The sequence below is a fragment of the Anabrus simplex genome, chromosome 2 (genome assembly GCF_040414725.1).
Source record: "Anabrus simplex isolate iqAnaSimp1 chromosome 2, ASM4041472v1, whole genome shotgun sequence".
NCBI classification, from domain to species: Eukaryota; Metazoa; Arthropoda; class Insecta; order Orthoptera; family Tettigoniidae; genus Anabrus; species Anabrus simplex.
The window spans coordinates 983,101,778-983,119,239 of NC_090266.1; the positions used below are offsets into that span (position 1 = coordinate 983,101,778).

At 38.1% G+C, this 17,462-nt stretch overlaps 1 protein-coding gene across 5 annotated transcripts in view; it reads left to right on the plus strand.

Moving 5' to 3' along the window:
• The window catches only part of Polr3I (RNA polymerase III subunit I), a 183,156-nt gene that overhangs the window by 53,944 nt on the left and 111,750 nt on the right, over nt 1–17,462 (plus strand). For all 5 annotated transcript variants that reach the window (XM_067139604.2, XM_067139607.2, XM_067139606.2 and 2 more), the window contains exon 4: nt 5,639–5,791. In XM_067139604.2, the coding sequence (XP_066995705.1) occupies nt 5,639–5,791 (153 nt within the window). The remainder of the gene's footprint in view (nt 1–5,638; nt 5,792–17,462) is intronic.

Sequence of the window (17,462 nt, forward strand, 5' to 3'; positions counted from 1 at the left end):
CAACTAAGAATCAGTGGATAACTCAGGAGATACTAGACCTGATTGATGAACAACGAAAATACAAGAATGCTAGAAATGAAGAGGGCAGAAAAGAATGCAGGCGATTAAAGAATCAAGTGGATAGAAAGTGCAAGGTAGCTAAGGAAGACTGGCTGAAGAAGAAGTGCAAGGATGTCGAACGTTGTATGGTCCTGGGAAAGGTAGATGCTGCATACAGGAAAATCAAGGAAACCTTTGGAGAAAGGAAATCTAGGTGTATGAATATCAAGAGCTCAGATGGAAAGCCACTTCTAGGGAAAGAAGACAAAGCAGAAAGATGGCAGGAGCATATCCAACAGTTGTATCAAGGTAAAGATGTAGATAATTTGGTTCTGGAACATGAAGAGGCTGTTGATGCTGATGAAATGGGAGACCCAATTTTGAGGTCAGAGTTTGACAGAGCTGTGAATGACCTAAATAGGAACAAGGCACCTGGAATTGATGACATTCCCTCTGAATTACTGACTGCCTTAGGAGAAACCACCAGTAATCAGGAGATAGTGGGTTCGAGCCCCACTGTCGGCAGCCTTGAAGATGGTTTTCCGTGGTTTCCCATTTTCACACCAGGCAAATGCCGGGGCTGTACCTTAATTAAGGCCATGGCCGCTTCCTTCCAATTCCTAGGCCTTCCCTACCCCATCGTCGCCATAAGACATCTGTGTCGGTGCGACGTAAAAAAAAAAAAAAAAAAAAAAGGAGAAACCAGCATGGCAAGGTTATTTCATTTAGTGTGCAAGATGTATGAGACAGGAGAGGTCCCATCCGATTTTCGGCAGAATGTTGCTATACCTATTCCCAAGAAAGCCGGTGCTGACAGGTGTGAAAACTACCGCACCATTAGTTTAGTATCTCATGCCTGCAAAATTTTAACACGTATTGTTTACAGAACAATGGAAAAACAAGTTGAAGCTGAGTTGGGAGAAGATCAGTTTGGCTTCAGAAGAAATGTAGGAACACTTGAAACAATCCTGACTTTACGTCTGATCTTGGAGGATCGAATCAAGAAGGACAAGCCCACGTACATGGCATTCGTAGATCTAGAAAAGGCATTCGATAATGTTGATTGGACAAAGCTATTTATGATTTGAAGATGATAGGGATCAGATACCGAGAATGAAGAATTATCTACAATCTGTGTAAAAATTAGTCTGCAGTGATAAGAATGGAGGGCTTTGAAAGAGAAGCAGCAATCCAGAAAGGAGTGAGGCAAGGCTGCAGTTTGTCCCCTCTCCTTTTTTAATGTTTACATAGAACAGGCAGTAAAGGAAATCAAAGAGAAATTTGGAAAGGGAATCACAGTCCAAAGAGAGGAAATCAAAACCTTGAGATTTGCCGATGATATTGTTATTTTATCTGAGACTGCAGAAGATCTCGAGAAGTTGCTGAATGGTATAGATGAAGTCTTGGGTAAGGAGTACCAGATGAAAATAAATAAGTCCAAAACAAAAGTAATGGAGTGCAGTCGAACGGAGGCATTTGATGTAGGAAATATTAGATTAGGAAATGAAGTCTTAAAGGAAGTAGATGAATATTGTTACTTGGGTAGTAAAATAACTAACGATGGAAGAAGTAAGGAGGACATAAAATGCAGACTAGCACAAGCAAGGAAGAGCTTTCTTAAGAAAAGAAATTTGCTCACTTCACACTTTGATATAGGAATTAGAAAGATGTTTTTGAAAACTTTCGTGTGGAGCGTGGCATTGTATGGAAGTGAAACATGGACGATAACTAGCTCAGAAAGAAAGAGAATAGAAGCTTTTGAAATGTGGTGTTACATAAGAATGCTGAAGGTGAGATGGATAGATCGAATCACAAATGAAGAGATACTGAATCGAATTGTTGAGAGGAGATCGATTTGGCTAAATTTGACGAAAAGAAGAAGTAGAATGATAGTACACATCTTAAGACACTCAGGACTTGTTCAGTTGGTTTTTGAAGGAAGTGTAGGTGGTAAGAACGGTAGGGGTAGACCAAGGTATGAATATGACAAGCAGATTAGAGCAGATGTAGGATGCAGTAGTTACATAGAAATGAAAAAGTTAGCACAGGATAGGGTGGCATGGAGTGCTGCATCATACCAGTCTGTGGACTGATGACTCGAACAACAACACATGTTTGTATGGGGAAACTGGGAGTGAGATTTGTAGATTCTTGATGGGTGGGTGGAAGGTAGGGATCTGCACTCAGATGGCCCTTTCTTGAACCACATGGGTATATATAAGTTAATACGGGATTTGTTTAGGATTGTAGAGAGTTCATTTGGGGAAACAGGGTGTGTTTAGGTAGTGGTGATGAGTATACAGGGAGCTGGAAGTAAGGAAAGGAATAGAATTAACTTTAGTACAGTGAAGTCTGCAATAGCGAGAACCCTGTTATAACAAAAGTTTTCTTTCTGTCCCATTAAAATTCCTAGATTAAACTGCGTATTATCCTTCGGTTACAGCGAGAACAGTATCACTGATGCTTCCATTATTACTTGCAATTAAGCACGCGCTATTTGTTCCAGTATCAATATTTATGCATAATGGCGATTATTCTGAATGTGATCGACCATTTTTGGTATTAGTTTCTTGCTGTGTGCACTAGTGAGCTCTGTCGTCGACATTCGAAGGCGATGCTGGAGTCGATTATCAGTACCCATCGACTGCTGTTCTGTAAAGAAATTCTGGAATGAAAGAGGAGACCAGCCCCTCTCTGTCTCCTGAATGCAGAGGGTTAGAGCCACGGCAGTGCCGCGGCCACCCCTCTTCTGCTTGGTTGGTTGGAGTGCAGAGCCATCGAACCACAGACCAGCCGTGGCCACCTGAAGGCCGATGCCTTCTTTGTAACCGCCGACCAAGTAAGAATGTGATACACCTGAAGATATGGCAGAGTGCATCACTGATTTCACAGGTTGGTTTGTATTTTCTCGCGTCTGGTTGAATTTCGGAAAGGCTATTTCCCAAGTAAATTTATAGCAAGAAGGTTATCAATTCTCTACTAGATCATGATGCATATACGGTGAAGTTAGGCTACGTGATCCTATTTGAATCAGAATAAGAGAATGCGGTCAATCATTTTCGGTATCATTTCCTCGCTATTTGCACCGGCAAGCTTTCTCGTCTACGTTCAAGGGTGATGTTGGAGTCGATTAGTAATACCCGTTGATTGTTGTCCTGTAAAGAAAATTGGAAATAAAAGAGAACATGTTTTTGTCATAAATGCATATATAACATGGCCGATAGCAGTTGTTAGCTCGTTAGAAATATAGCCTATATTAATGTTAATGCCATATACTAAAATTCAGTGAGAATGTAATACACCTCGGGATATGGCAGAGTGCATCACTAATTTCAGAGATTAGTTTATATTTTGGGTTAAGTAGCTATCAGCCTGCATTTTGGGAGATAGTGGGTTCAAACCCCACTGTTGGCAGCCCTGAAGATGGTTTACCATGGTTTCCTATTTTCGCAGTGGGCAATTGCTGGGGCTGTACCGTAATTGAGACCATGACCACTTCCTTCCCACTCCTATCCCCTTGTCGCCGTAAGAACTATCTGTTATTTTGTTAAGAATGAAGCCATACTTTTCAGTGTTGACTTTGTTAAATGTAACAAAATCTTTTCAGTCTGTCATACACACTGCAGTTACAATATAAATTATAACACTATAAACATATCTGTAAAAATACACAATATTATACAAGAACATCCTCAGATTCTATCAAATCACATAAAATATGCTTATATATGTACAGTATTATTTACGTTGTGTAAACTTGTCAATGATAGAGAGTTTAGTGATAATATGAACCAGTAATGACAAAAAATAAATTTACAAGTATTAATATAATGAAATACGTCTGTACTTATCTAGACTACCGATGCTAAGTCCGTTGTCACCATACACTATTTCGGGACTGTGTTCATGGAGAGGCAAATGGAAAGTTTTGGGTATAGCACACTGCTCATGGAGAGGGGAGGGGTCATGTGGAGCGTTGTGGATCCTTCCTATTGGATGTTAAAATCTAGTATACTGAACCATGGAGAGGGGAGGGGGAGCGAGTGGAGTGCTGTGGAACCTTCTATCAACACTGGAGAGGGGGCAGAGAAAGTTATTATCCTACTTCATATTATAATGTACTTCTATGTAATTTGGATGAAGGCATGTTAATGATTTAGGTGAATAAAGTAAGGAATTGAAATAAAGGCTAACTATTGTGTTACTTTTATGATAAAAGCTAATTTAATGAGCAAGTGTTGTCCAAATGTTATGTGCGTAGAGCGAAGAGGCTAGATTTTTAAAGAATATTTTAAAGTAGGTATGGTCATTTAGGTTGGTTACATTAGCATTTTTTGCAATGTAAATTTCAATTACTTCCTTTATATTCAAAGATTTACTTTTATTTTCGATGTGTAAAATTTTTAGATCTGTGTTTATGTCTGTGAAATGGTGTGAACAGTCGTATATGTGTTCCTTGAAGGCTGAATGCAGGTTATATCTGATGACTTTTTGTGTTCTTTGTATCTTGTGTGGAAATTACGTTTCGTTTGACCTATATATGTGGCATTGCAGTTAGGTTCTCAGCACTTGAGTTCATATACTCCTGACTTTGAGAAAGAGTTTTTTTTTGTTTAGGCTGCACTTGCTGACTTGTCTCTGTATTGTGTTGTTCGTTTTAAAGGCTACTTTTAAACCTTGTTTCTTGAAAATACAACCTGTGACAGTAAAGTTTGGTGAATAGTCCTGTACTATCAACATAGATGAACAATGTTCAACAGTGACCTTACTGTCCTTCGAAATAGTCCCCTCCCATAACTACGCACTGCTGAGATCAGCGATACATGTCCTGGAGACTTTGCAAGAAGGCTTCCTTTGGGATGATGTTCAAAAGCCTCATCACATTGCGTTGGATGTCAGGAATATCGTCAAATCTCTTTCCTTTCAAAGCGAGTTATGTCCTCTGGTGTGAAGAGGAACTATGATATGAAATGGCATATGGCTTTTAGTGCCGGGAGTGTTTGAGAACATGTTCGGCTCGCCAGGTGCAGGTCTTTTGATTTGAAGCCCATAGGCGACCTGCGCGTCGTGACGAGGATGAAATGATGATGAAGACGACACATACACCCAGCCCCCTTGCCAGCAAAATTAACCAATGATGGTTAAAATTCCCGACCCTGCCGGGAATCGAACCCAGGACCCCTGTGACCAAAGGCCAGCATGCTAACCATTTAGCCATGGAGCTGGACACCCTTTGATAGTGATCAATTGTCAGTATGGACCATAATGAAATTCATAACTTATGATACCAAGTAGTTTGGTAGTAACCATTTTCCAAAGATGGGAATTAAGTCTCTTTTCCTTTCCATTGTGAACTGAACTGTGTTTATGCTTCACCATATTGGTTTTTAAATGTTGGAAACTTTTTAAGTAATGTCATATTGTCAGACACCCTTCTTTACCTTATGTGGAGCACATCCTGTAAATTGCAAAATGTTGCCTATGCTTACTTTGACCTGCTCTCACAGTTGAGTGGATCACCCTCATCCTATCCTACCAGCGATGGACAAATAGTTTCTTAAAATCTATTATCTCAACTTTTAATGCATCCATTTTCCAGTGCATGAAATTCTTGGAGAACACTCCATGTAAGGATCAAGATGCCAATGTAATCCAGAATTACTTACGGGCACTGATGCCATTCCAATTAACGAAAAGTGAAAAACTAATGCTGATCAACAATCCCCCCAGAACAGAATTGGAAATTCAGTTGGTAAGTATACATTATCTTTTTTATTCTATGTTACCAAATTATAATACTATAGGTTACCCTGCCATTTTGTTCACTCCTTCCAATTATTACGTATTAATTTTCAGTCAGTATGAACTTATGGATTGTAATTAATGTTGAAGATTAATGTAAAATTATTTATTACATTAGTTGGAGTATCCTCTAGAAATATCACTTGATGATACTGAACTTCAAATATTAAGATGAGCTTCATAATTATACTTTAATGTACTGTATATAATTTGATGAGCCATTTTCTCAAATGGAAAATTTGAAAAAATGGCTCAATAGATGTGAATGAGTGACCCCTCATTTTAAAATGTGCAGTGTGAAGTTCACATCAGAAAAGTAATATTTTTAAAATGATTGACTATTTTCCTGTGTAATTTTCCTAATTTCTTCAAAATTTGCAAGGCCTTCTGCTAGGTACCATGTGGCAGGTGGCATAGTTTCAAGGCCCTCTGCTATGTACTGTGGTAGCTGATTCGTTGCTCCTAGCACTACAGCAGAAGAATTGCCTGTTTCAAACAGTAGCATTAAGCGTGGAGAGTGAAATTACTCTTAAGCTGTGGCATGAAAATTTGTTGCTGCAAACTTGCGGAGTCACCTTCGCATGATCTGATCAACGGCAATACAATGCGCTGCTTGCAGAAGAATTTATGAGCTCTTTTTTTTTTTTTTTCCCACTCATAGTGATTAACCTTGAAGATATCTGTATATTGTTGCTCACAGTAGGGATGGGAGTCTAAAGATATTTTTAATACAATGCCCTCATTCTGATCTGATGATGTTTCCTTTCATCTGTCCTTGTGGTGAAGCTGGCTGGGATTTTCAGTTGCTACACAACAGCTCTCGTAAACAAATTAGGCACTCTAAAATAACTGCTTCTGTTTTTGTCTTTCAGGATAGCTTTTTGTAGCCTTTTCTTTCCCACATTAGACTCGTATTTGCTATGAACATCAACAAGTCACGAGGTCAGACTTTCCAGGAACTCTGCACCCACCTCTCAAAATGTGTTTTTACACATGGACAGTTACATGTTTTATTCAGTCGTGCATGTTCGGCAGAAAACGTGAAAGTCAAAATCGAGCCTGCCTTGCGACAAGAAGAATACTTACAAGTTCAAGAGTAATTCTTTATGAAAAACTTTGTCTATAATGGGGTTCTTCTGCAACATGAATGAAGTTTCATTCATTCACTGTAAGTTATCAACTATAGTATAGTATTTGAAGGACAACCTTGTTAAATGAAATAAGAATTTGTTCACTTTTTGTGAAAACTTCTTATGGCATTTAATAAAAACTAATTTCTTAAATATTATTACTTATCTATGAGGCTATAATCTATATATATGAAATAAAAGTTTTGCCTGTACATTGCTCAGAATTTGAAAAGAATGGTATTTCTGTATCAGTCATGTCGATAGTAACAAGGAAATGCAATTTTTACTTTTCCGTGATTTCTGTCTGTCTGTCTGTATGTCTGTCTGTCTGTTTGTCTGTATGTATGTATGTATGTATGTATGTATGTAAGTATGTATGTATGTATGTATGTATGTATGTATGTATGTATGTACACGCATCACGAGAAAACGGCTGAAGAGAATTTAATTAAAATTGGTATGTGAAGTTGGGTGATGAGCCACTACAATGTAGGCTATAAATAATTTTACTCACGTTGAGTGAAATGGTAGTTTAGGGGAAGGCTTAAAATTTAATTCTCAAATATTTATATTATTAGTGGTCCTGTCGATAAATAGTACATAACGAAAGTTATATAAAATTTAATTTCCGATCATTTATGTCATACATTGTTACGGTATCGGCTTTGATAACACAGATATTCATGAATTTGTATTTTTGTTGCCAAGTGCATATCAACGCTAGGCCACGAGAAAATGGGTTAACAGAATTTAATGAAAGTCGGTATATAGAGTCGGGGAATAAGAAACTACAGTCTATGTTATAAACAATTTTATTCACCCTGGATGAAATTGTAGTTTAGGGGAAGGCACCTAAAATTTAATTTTTAAATACGTATGTTATTGGTCCTATCGAAGAGTACTACATAATAAAAATTATAAAGAATACAATTTCCGACAATTTCTTCAATTTTGCCGTATCGACTATGATAGAAGTGGTATTTCAGTGTCGGAAGAAAACTAAATGTGGAGGCCTACAATATCGAAACCGCATAACATTGATCAACAATAACATTACATTGACCATTGTTTGTTGTGATGTTCTCTGTCTCGTATGCTGCCGCTCAACTCAGATAGATGGGATTACTGCTGCGTACCAAGTATAACAGCCTGACTGAATATTGGTGGGAAATAGCTGGGGAGTTGCAAAACTTTCTTCTTTAGCATGCCATTCTTCTGGTTCATACATTTTCTGACACTGCCGGTACGTAACAGACTGGTTCATCATAGTATTCCAGCTATTCGATCCCTACTCTGATGCGCTGTTTTGAATGAGCATTGTGCATACTTAAGGCAGAGGCTCACTTAGTAGTAGTAGTAGTAGTAGTAGTAGTAATAATATGACCTGGTCTAGAATTACAATTTAGGCCTATTCCAAATTATAGCACCACAATTCACAAAATAACTCAAAATTCAACCCTGAAAAGAGCCGTTTCTTTAGAAAAGCTTCTTCCTCTTCACTTTTATTAAATTCTACATTCATTTTGTTTTAAATTAGCAGTAAAGTCAGATAGAATTTTCCGCCGCCTGTGTAGTGAACTGAGATTTTCCTACTCATCGGGTACTCCTAGGAAACAGATTAGTAAACCAGTATAGTTTTTGCCCTGGATGTCTCCACTATTCAACACAAAGTGTATTCACAGATCACGACTGTCTGCGGCGTGGTCATTCCAGCTCTGGAAATTTGGACTGTTAGATCGGCAGCGTAGTACTGTTCATTGAAATTGAGAAAATGTGTGGTTTATCATTTGATTGTGTATTTCATATGAAAGCATTGCTTTTAATCGCAACATTCCTCCTGACGTCATTGTAATGAGCTATGTTCATTTCAGTTGGGAAAAATACTAAGACGGTCTTTCTGAGGATGTAAAAAGGCACGTGGAGAGTGAGTGTCTGCCATTATAATGAAAACTCCCCAACCTGATTGTGACTGATGGTAAGCAAGCGGGTCTACCATTACAATGAAAATTCCCTAACCCAATCTTCATATGAGAAAAGACGTTTGGTGACTTCCCCATCGCGTTTCTAGGGTAACGTTAAGTGCTATGCAATTTAATACAATCTTGCTCACAACGTGTACACTACCTAACCTAGAATTCTGTATACAATGTAGAATTCCGTAGCGAAGCACGGGTACATCAGCTAGTATTCTATTTAAATCCAAGATTATTCAAACGTAGCCGTGTTAAAGACAACTTCCTAACAGGATTTCATTGTGTTGTGTTATCATCCTGACATTCGTTTCATATTTACACACATTTCACAGTCTTGGAACCATGATTTTGTTTTACAGCATTTGCTGCACAAGCAACTAGTTTGGATGTACAGGATTTTGTTTGAATATTTCTACTTCCAAAAACAAGAACTCTTTTTTTTCTTTTTTCTTTTAATGAAAAGCAAATGTAATTCCATTTGTAGAAGTGTCTTTTACAGCTTTCATATTGGCAATTGCAGTCTTGAGTTTGTTTACCCTTTACAGCATATGACATCTTTCATTTAAGAATATGATAGAGATGATTTTTCCATTAATATTTTTCTGTTTTGAATACTTTGATTAGCAGACTATATATATGTATAAACTTTTTGTTTAACAATATTGTCGTCTCTTGTGTTATTGGAAGCTTTTTTCATGTCCTGGAACATGGTTGGAACATAGTGTAATGTTATGGACTTACCATCTATCTGCCAACCACCATAGAATGTCATCGCATCATCTTTCATCATTATCAGCAATGGCTATGAACTGCATTCATCGCCGGTAACATCTGAACTGAACACTCGACTCCGTACGTCGTCATGTGCTACCTACCTTGCCTCTGTAGCCTTGAGTATTCTGGTGTGTTCGACCAACCTGCAGCATATTGGCTTGCTGGAAGCATGTTTCCACCCACCCTCTTCCCTCCCCCCCTCTCTCCAAGCATACCTATATAAACCGGCCTTTTCCAACTTATAATCGAGACGTACTTCAACTGCTGGAGAGAGAGTAGTAGTAACATGATGTAATTCTCATCACATATTATGGACTTCACTACACCAGCATATGGACTGTGCCTTCAACCATGACCTATGCTGTTTATAAAAACTGAATTCTTGATAATTCACTTATCATCATCATCATCATCATCATCGATGGGAAGTGGAGTTGAGGAATTGGAATTGAATGTGGGAGGTTAGCAGCCTCTTGGCTAAGGTTACTTTTATTGCTGGATTGGTTTGAACATAGGAGATTTTATATTCAAGTTATTTTATTTACATGATTTTAACAAGAGAAAAAATATTTGAATACAGTAATAGAACAGTAGTCGATGGAAATACGCCAGCATGATTTATCTCATTTTAAAAAATTCTTCTTTGCTTTTCTTTTTTCTGTATACAATATATAAGTTGCATATACCGTATTTACGCGAATAATACCTGCATATTTTTTTTTTAAATTGAGGCACTGTCGCGAGCACCGATTCGCAACACGTCCTTCCGTGGGAAATTATGGGGCGAGCGCATCGAACGAGATTCAATCCGTGACCTCCCAGTCAGAAATCCCTAATAATCATCGAGTAGTTTAAGCGTAATATATAAAGGGAAGATACAGCAAAAAACAGTGGAAGTGAGTGATTAAGTGTAATAGAATATTAGTGCAGTGAATAAGTGCAGAATTACAATTATAATTAAAAGCATTTCTTAAAGCTAGTCTCAACTTGGAATATTTCAGTGAGCTGAGAATGAGGCAAACTTGTGCAATCAGAATATTTGTCAGAGAAACAAGTAAACAGACTAGAAGGTCATAGTTAGAAGCTTTTAGTGGGTGGACCAGGAAAAACAAACCTGTTGTTAGTCACGTAGCAAGGTGCCCTGTAAAAATAAGAACGCATGCTGTGGTGTAATAATTCTTTCCAGAAGGAATCTCTGGAAAGTCACCAGTCACATGTACATCCATGTGACGGGTGGGACCACACTTGAAGTAACCAATAGGAAGCTAACAGATCAGTGATGTGAGGGAACATAGTAGTAGGGGATGACTTGTTCCAGAAACTCAGAGAAGGGAAAAAGGGGAGTGACAAGGGAGCCTCTTGGTCATTCTGTGTCATTTTGTGGTCATTCTTGGTCATTTTGTTGGTCATTCTTGGTCATAATTCTGGTGTCATTCAGGCAGTTATTCTGTTAACTTGGAAAGGAGCGTTCTCTTGGGAAGGGACGGACACTAGATCACTTGGCAGAGAACAGACACTGTAGAATAAAGTCAGTGAAGATAGCAGTATATTGAGTTAGTCAGATCAGGCAGTAGTTGAGCCTGCCATCAGTTAGTGAAGACAGGAGTATAAGCAGTTATTCAAATTAGGCAGCAATTAAGACTGTCAAGCAGCAGAACTGGTTAGCAGTGTCCCACAGGGTAAAGTACAGAGACAGTACGTAGAGAAATCACTGAGTGTTCGAAGGAGACTGTAGCAGTTAGTATTCACCTTAGTGTTCTGTGTTCGAGTCCTGAAACTGTCAGGGAAGATTCAGAGAAACACCACAGCGAGGATTCAAGAAAGAACCAATAAGAAAGAAGCTTAAAAACCCAAAATAAGTATCAACTAGTTAAGAGACTTTAAAGACTGAAGGGCATTTATAAATGTTGTATAATGAATCATAGAAGTGTGTGTATTTTCCAAAGAAGTCAGAGACTGATAAACTGGTTATTTAAAAATAATATTGAAAAGAGAATAATTACAGATGTGATGTAATATTATTGGAAGGGTATATTGATAGTCTGTTTAAATAAATTAGAGTAAGAATTTAATGGTGTCAGAAAGTGTTTTATATCAAGGTCAATCTGATATTCGAACCCAAGTCCTCAGCCTGTCCTGTTCATAGTATACGACAGCACGAAATTGGGGTGCGGGTTTTATTTGAGTCAATGTTGGCAATTTTTTTTTTTTTTTTTTCAAAATCAGCCTTCCTAAAGTTAGGGTGCGGGGATTATTTGGTGGCTTGGATTATTAGCGTAAATATGGTACTTTTTTTTTTTTTTTCTGGTCTGGAGAATGAGCCTATTACATTCTCATCTGAAAAAATAATTTACACGTCTTGATATGAAAGAATTAATTAATACAAAGTAGTAAAAAATTGTAGACAATCTAAATATTAGTAAAATAATTGATAGATGATCCTTCTGGAAGGCGAAGAGTGATTGGAGATTGCACTTAGGATTTGTGGCTCAACACTGGTTGGTGGTGTGTGAATTGTATATCAGACATCTTTTGCAGTGAGTAGGTTGAGGCGGGGGTGAACACGAAGATTCAACGTAGTAGCGGCGTCGGTAGATGGACACGCCCAAAGCCAGCACCCTGTCGAGATCTACGATGGTAGCCAGTAGATTTCTCGCCATATAAGCTGGGCCTGCTGCGTTCCGGATGCAAAAGGCTTTATGGGCTGGCATACCTTAGGAGTATAATTTGGTGATTATTTCCTCCTTGGTGATAGTTGGATCTATACCATGCACTACACAGCCAAATAGGCTATGCCTGTGTGGCAGGGGTGGAATCTTGAATGCTGGTTGTGATGGAAGCTTGAAGGGAATGGCAGAACCAAGTTGTGCTGCTCCAATTGACAGAGTGAGTTTTGGGCGGCGAGGTCTCAATTCAACTTGATGATAACACTGTTGGTGGTTGGTTGTATGTCTGAAATCTGTGTTCAGTGCATATTAAACTTGAGGCGGGAGGAAGGGATAGTGCATGGGGAGTGGAAATGCTGAGCTGGATTTTCAAGGAGGTAGATATTTGTACCAGTTGATGGAGTCTGGAGAGAGCATGAATTGTTGACAGGTTGGTGGGCTCCTGAGACTGGAAATGATTTGCTGGTGGGAGGAAGAGAAGATTCAGGTGCTGTTTCCATGGGGAGGGTTGGAGATTGATCAAGATTAACCTGATGAGTGTGTCTTGTACGGACCGTCAGGAGCCGCAGTAGTCGTGCATCTTCTGGAGGGGTGGGCAAGGCGGGCCTTTTATGCTGAAGGCTGTCAGTGTCCAACATTGGAGATGGAACTCATGGTAGAAATCTCGCCTGGTAGTTGGAATCTCCAAAGGAGGGCTTGATGGCAGCATGGTAGGCTACAGTGGTGGAGTTGAAGGCAGCTGATGCAATAGAAGTTTTCGATGTAATGGTGATGTGGGTGTTACTGGTGGTGGTGGTGACTGTGTAGTGGTACATGACGATCCAAGAAGTCCGGTTCGCTGCTCTGTGCTAGTGGGTGGAGACCTCTGATGTGGAGGGTAGGAACTTCAACTGTCCTCTCGACAAACTTGAAGCAGGAGATAGTGCTTGCTGAACGAGTAGGATGGATCCCGAGGTGAAGCCTCAATTCGAGCACCACTCAGTCTACCTGTTTAGACACTTTTTAAGCGACTCTAAACCTGGCGTGGTCGTTCGCACCACATGCCTCCTCCCCATCAGAGTCTGCTTGCACCGCATCCTCCCAGGTCTTCCCCTGCTATCTTCTGTTTATTGGATTTTTTTTTCTTGAGGTAACATAACAAACAAAACAAACATAAGAAAGGAACTGTAAGCATAAGTTTTGTAGAAATTAAATGGTATTAAGTTTAAGAAAATGCAAAAAATTAAACAGACAATCGATAACGTAATTTTTTAAATCCAGTTCTTGTCCATGTGAATAAGCCAGGTCATCATATTTCCTGAGCATACTGAGAGCATACTTTTCACTGGTTGAGTAATAGATGGTGGTGTTATCACCCTAGGATCCACAGCATGTGTATATAGTAAGGCAGTTGAAGAAAAAGAAGAAGAACCACCACCATGGCAGTGTATAAATAATTTTGTGTGGCTATTTCTAGCCAAGTGCAGCCCTTGTAAGGCAGACCCTCCGACGAGGGTGGGCGGCATCTGACCCTGGCAGTATGATCTGTAGTGGTCCATTATTTCATTTTGTGTTTAAATTTCTTTTCAGGCTGAGGTTGAGGGTGGGAAGAGGTGTTTAGTGGTGGGTGTTGGTTGATCTGTAAGGGTAACATTGGCAAGAGGGGAAAAGCTAAGGGCTTCTAGAGGTTCAGATGAGTTGCGGGATACAGTGTTTTGGATATAATGAAGACGAATGGAGTGTAGATGGGAAACGATTGTTGGAAATGTATAAAGGTTATTGATTACTTCATGTCTTGTGTGTGATCTGAGTCATTAAGCTAGCCAGATGGTATGGCGGTCAAGTTTTAATATTCTAAGTAATGGATGGGATAGGCAGAAATCTGGGATAATGAGGCGTACTTAATGACAGGTCGAACAAAGGCTTTTAGTCCCCAGGTTTATAACCATACAGAAACTGAAGCCTGAACTACCAACTGTAAAAATTAGCATTTACAATGGCCATACAATTTATTAGGATGGAACTGGCAACTATTAGGACATGTCTCCAATATTATTTATAAGTTAGGTGCTAATTTTATTATTTATAATAGTTATATTAATTAATTTTAGGTTCTATATTATATTCTTCCATGTAAATTAAGTTTTAGGCTAGTAAGACTTGTGCATTCTGGTTGAAATCAGCACAAATAACTTTGTCCATTGGGAATATGTATAGATTCATGAAATCCCAGTGTGCAGTCACGTTCAAGGTCACTGTGAGGCCGAAAATATAACTTGTAGAAACAATAATAAATGTGATTATGGAGAGGTAATTCTATTCCTTTCATTTTTAAATTTATGTCAACCAGTAGGAAGTAAGAAATTGTTACATATTCATATTATGTACCATAGAATAAATGACACTTGGTAGAATGTCAGCGTACAGCTTGTATTACAGTGACTTTTGGAAAGGCCATGTAGCATGGATTTGCGTGATACGTATATTAAACACTCACGAGGAGAGGAGATCTTGTTAGATGCTAGGAATCTTGTAAACACGGAGATGCTGTTCCTTGATGCTGTGACAGTCATGCCTCAATATATTCTTCTTGTCATACTCTATACTCATTTTCATGTGTACTTATGTGATACTTAGGCATTCATGGACGCTATATGCTGTCTGGAAAAGTTCACATCATACGATAATTCTGGAACTTGTTTTAATTTTGAGCTCAAAGTGAATATCGTCGATGGATAATATAAGTTGTATGGGAGGCTATCTACATGAGTAACAATAACTCAGTAGATTTCTGTGTTAGAGAAGATAGTTGGAAACAGTGTAAATATCAATATTATGCAGTACAACGAACCGTATTCCAGAAAAAGAGTGCTACGGTGATGGTGGTGGGTTTTCAACGCTTCTTTTACTTTTTTACTTGAAGAGTATCAAAACAATTGCCTGTAAACTTTGTAATATAGAGATGTGACTGTGGAGAAGTGAATGGTATGTGTGTTATGTTGATTTGTTTTAATATATGTAAATAGCAAAATTGATGTTATGTTCTTTCCAAAATAATGCTTAACCTTGCCTTGATTTCCTGCCGATTTAAAAAAAAAAAAATTTAATAGCAGGTATGCAGGTATGATCAAGCAAGCAGTCTGGAATACATCAGTTAATGATCCACCACTTTAGATGTTTGTTTCATGCTATATTCACTCTGAAACCTTGTTGCAATGGTGCCCAACTTTTTTTTAAAATGTTGTATGTAGATCATCCACATTGTGAGTGGGAATATATATGTATGATTAATTTGACTCGTAAGTGTAAATGTTTTCGGAAGTCATTATATCTAGTAAAAATAATAATTTTCCCAGTAGTTGGTTCTTGTAGGAATAGTTATAAGCACACCATTTCATTCAGTGACACAACATGAAGCTCGTATGATATATCCAGATTTGCAGCATGATCCTGATAGGCACATATTGTCAAAAATTGTAGTGATCTTGTGTTAGAGTTAACAGACCAGTGTTTTGTGGAGTATGAGAAGAAAGGAGAGTATTAGTAGTGTCCTTGAATTGAGAGATAGAACAGTACGTACAGGAAACATGTCTGTAACTGATCAGGATAATGTGATTAATGAAATTGAAGAAAGTGACTTTAACACAAGCATACAGAGATTTAATGAGTTGGAGAATATGTCTGCTATTTTGGCTGTGTACTGATGTATTGCCCCCTTCTTACCGGGCATAGCTCAGCCAGAGAACGAGAGTCCCGAGGGTGGACCGTTCGTTGTCTGGCTTTACTTATTTCGAAGGCAGGGTAAGAGACAAGGACTAGCGACAAAAACACAAGAATATAAAACAACAGGTTCTGACATTTATTATAAACTAACACATTTAACAATAACAAATTTAATTAACAATCGTGATGAGAAATTACATTTTTCTTCTCTGCCAGTTCCTCTTAACTGCATATAATCTCCACTATTCTCGGTCGACAATGTTTCTGTAAGTACACATAACATTCATTAGCCTACTTCTGGCTCAACGAAATAATAGCAAAATAAAATTTTTGGTCGGAGGACCTCCTCTCAATAATGATATTATTCTCTATAAGTTAAAAGAGGGTGAAAAATATCTGATCCTTATTTATCTTGAACGTTGAATTACTAGATTTACTCATTTCAACATTTATCCCAACTAAATCTTTCCTTCCTTAATATGCTGAATAAAGCGTTGCTTCAATAAAATTGAAAATTAATTAAACCAAAATCTTATCAGAATATTACTCAAAATGTCTCCATTGGAGTTAAATTTTGCACTATTGCCTGTACAATAATTATTCCTCTTAATCTTCCTCTAATATTTCGTCTGACAGACGTAAAGTCAATCTTTGGTATTTGACACTTCTAAAGAAATTTTAACATCGTAGGCTTTACAAAATTAAATAGTGAACCAAGTCCACGGAAATGATCCTTCCTTATTCCTTACCGTGTGACACTGAACATTCCTTTACTTAAATACCAAATAAAATTCACTAAAGATTTAAATTTCAAAAAGTTATGCCAACACAAACAACGATGCTGACAATCAGATCTCAACGTAACGAACACGTGGTCTGGTCAAAAATCATGGTCAAAGAAAATATTACAATGCATTGAAATAATATCAATCACACACACAGCATTCACACTAAGGCACATGAGAATTATTTACACTATTTACAACGAATTCTAGCCTTTGAATATTATTGATTTTTAGTTCTAATATTTGAAATTTCTCGATGACGGTATCGGGCAAAAGAAAAATATTTTACGTCCCTCAGGAATGTGATGAAGTCTGGATAAACACTTAATTAAATCATGATAATATCGGCGGTTGATGTCTGAAGAAATTTGTCGACTACTGAAACGCACATAGAACAGGTCAGATACAAGCATTCGCCTTCATGGTTCATGAGCCACGACATTATTATTACTCAACTCCACGTCTATCAATTAACACGTGCTCCACTTGAAGAAATTACATTCAACAACACGTATTCTCCAAAATAAGACTCAATAAATTGATTCACAAGTCACAAACACGCAGTAAATAATCCATCCTCAAGTCAATAAA